The sequence below is a fragment of the Marmota flaviventris genome, chromosome 9, assembly GCF_047511675.1.
Source record: "Marmota flaviventris isolate mMarFla1 chromosome 9, mMarFla1.hap1, whole genome shotgun sequence".
Taxonomy (NCBI): domain Eukaryota; kingdom Metazoa; phylum Chordata; class Mammalia; order Rodentia; family Sciuridae; genus Marmota; species Marmota flaviventris.
The window spans coordinates 15,968,458-15,971,388 of NC_092506.1; the positions used below are offsets into that span (position 1 = coordinate 15,968,458).

The 2,931-nt window shown below is 35.5% G+C and overlaps 1 protein-coding gene across 1 annotated transcript; it reads right to left on the bottom strand.

The window, feature by feature from the left end:
- Nucleotides 1-1,194: 1,194 nt before the first annotated feature.
- LOC114084169 (olfactory receptor 8J3-like) lies at nucleotides 1,195-2,142 on the bottom strand. The gene has a single exon (XM_027925338.2). It carries the CDS (start codon nucleotides 2,140-2,142, stop codon nucleotides 1,195-1,197), a length of 948 nt encoding a protein of 315 aa, XP_027781139.2.
- Nucleotides 2,143-2,931: the final 789 nt, after the last annotated feature.

Below are 2,931 nucleotides of genomic sequence, written 5' to 3' on the forward strand. Positions count from 1 at the left end.
TTGAGTCTAATTTGTCTTGTAGTATTACACATGTTTCTTGCATCATAATTATTATGACTAAAGATTTGCTACCTATAATTAAAAACAAACTCTTCAATACCAAAACCCCTAATGATTAAAGTGAATATACACATAGAATGTTAATATTCCAGTTTATTTCTTTGATGTTTTACACAATTTCTTCTTATGGTCTTATATAGAAATGTTCTCAAAGCTTTTTAAATATGCCTTTATGGCCCATAACTTATGATTCTGATTTGATAATTCTTAAATATACCCTGGTCATCCCCCACACATTTAAGGTTGTATAATACAGGTTTAGGTGCATGTTTACTGATCAAGATGTAACAGAATGTATAACAAAATTTTATTATTTATGTTCATTTTTTGGTACCAGGGATTGAATTGAGGGGCACTTAACCACAGACCAATACCCTTAGTCCATTTTACTTTTATTTTGAGACGGGGTTTTCTCCAAGTTGCTGAGGCTGTCTCTGAACTTGTAATCCTCCTGTCTCACTCTCCAGAGTCACAGGGATCACAGGTCTGTGCCACCACACCCAGCCTCAGAAAAACCTTTAGGAACACATTTATTTCCTCTAGTGACATGGACAGTGTACATGAACATAACTAAATAAATGTCCTGTAACATCACAGTAGAAGATGTTTATATCATGAATTAAAGAAGATGGAGGCTTAGGGTTAAAAAAAAAAAAAAAGGAGAACTGTTACGGAATCTACTAAGCTTATTAATCAAATTAGCATAAAGCTGTAGGATGGGATTTACATTTAAAAATACACATAAATAACATTAGTTGGAAGCACAATTTGAATTTTAGCATATAGTACTAAAGGCTGCTTCATTCAAGCAATATTAAAAAATAGACAAGGAGTTTTAATTTAAAAAACATATATCTGTCTGGAACCCTGTAAAAATTTCTCTCATATTGACCCTAACACTCATAAGCAAAACTACTGAGTAACAGGTATGTTTTGTGTTACCTTCACAACTTAATGAACTTAATAAACTTCAATTTATTTTTTTTTCATTTAATGCTCCTTACATCTGGATTTTTTCTTTTTTTAATCCAGGGGGTACCTTAAAGTTTGTAACTCAGTCACATAAGTTTTTATTTTTATAACTTAATGACAGGTAACCTTAGCCATATCTTTACTTGCCTACAACTTCAAAAACTACATAGTTTTGAAGGAACAGCAGGGATTCTTCATGAATCTCCTTAAGGCAGCCTTCACATCCTTGTTCCTCAGGCTGTAGATCATGGGGTTCAGCATGGGGATCACCAGGGTGTAAAACACAGATGCCATTTTATCAGTGTCCAGGGAATGGCTGGTTCGAGGCTGCAAATACATGAACAGCAGAGTTCCATAGAAAACTGTGACTGCCATCATATGTGAAGCACAGGTGGAAAAGGCTTTTTTCCTTCCCTCTGATGAACGCATCCTTAGAATAGACAAAACAATGTTGAAATAAGAAATTAGAACTACAGTCATAGAGAAGAACAAGTTTGTAGCTGCAGAGATAAAGACTACAGTTTCTGGAATGTAAGTATCAGAGCAGGACAGGGCTAACAGAGGGACATTGTCACAGTAAAAATGATTGATGACATTGGAAGAACAATAAGACACAGAGAATACACAAGATGAAACCATAATAGCTGTACAAAAGCCATAGAGATAGGTGAGGGACACCAGCAGAAGGCTGATCCTCTGAGATACCACCGCCGTGTAAAGCAGGGGGTTGCAAATGGCCACATAGCGGTCATAGGCCATCACGGCCAGCATGAAGATCTCAGCTACAATGAAAACGAGGAATGCTCCCAGTTGGGTGGCACATTCATAGTATGAAGTGGTTTTCTTACTTACTAAGAAGTTGACCAGCATTTTAGGGGCAATGACAGTAGAGTTTCCTAGGTTGATGACAGCCAGATGTCGGAGGAAAAAGTACATGGGGGTTTGAAGTTGCGAGTCAACAGTGGTGAGGGTGATGATGCCCAGGTTCTCCAACATGGTCAGCCCATAGATAACCAGGAAAACCAGGAAAAGTGGAATTTGAAGTTCTGCCACTTCTGAGACTCCTATGAGAACAAACTCAATAACCTGTGTGATATTTTTAGGATCCATGTAGGAGTTGGAAATGTGTCTGTTTGGGGTAGAAAACAAGTGGTTACAACCTTAAATATTATTTTCTATAACTATTATTAAATGTGGGAACAAGCCTTCCTTCAATCATGCATTGAGATTGTTTAGTTATTACTATTCAAGCTCTAGGTCTAGGAATTAAACCTGCAATGTTATGGAGTGAGGAAAAATATAATGAGGAAAAGATATGGCCTGGCATCCTGTGACATTTTGAGTTTTATCTCCTCACAATTTTATTGAATTAAGAAGATGTTCTTAGCTTGCAAACTTTGAAGCCTTGATTCTTAACCATGTGTTATGATGTGTGATATAGTCTTACTGAATTGTTTCATTCTCAATAATCCAATGTTTCTCTGAAGGTACTTGATTTGAGTCCTTGTGGTTTTCCTCAAGCATAGATGATTCTAGACACTCTTGTGCTCCAGTTTGTGTATTCTGTCCTTTTATATAACTTGAGCTAGATGTATGTTTGACTTGCATATTTTACCATCCGTGTCTCTTAGAAATTTGGTTCTTATTTTATTAACTCAGACAAATAAACATGAAGTTATGTCTCTAGGAACAGATTTCAGATTGCAAAGTTTAAAATTTTAAATATTATATCAGTAGACACTGGATCATTCTTATAATTCCTTGACATTATTCTAAATACTGCTTCAACCTTTCATTCTTATTACTGTTTTTCATTTTGTTCTACATACTTATGTAGTTCTTCACATTTTCCTTCCACTTTTTATTTTTTATTGTTCTATTCTTTTTTTTTATGTGCTG

Bases quoted from the DNA above. Each gene is read 5' to 3' on its own strand.
- LOC114084169 (XM_027925338.2), bottom strand. From the start codon at position 2,142: ATGGATCCTAAAAATATCACACAGGTTATTGAGTTTGTTCTCATAGGA.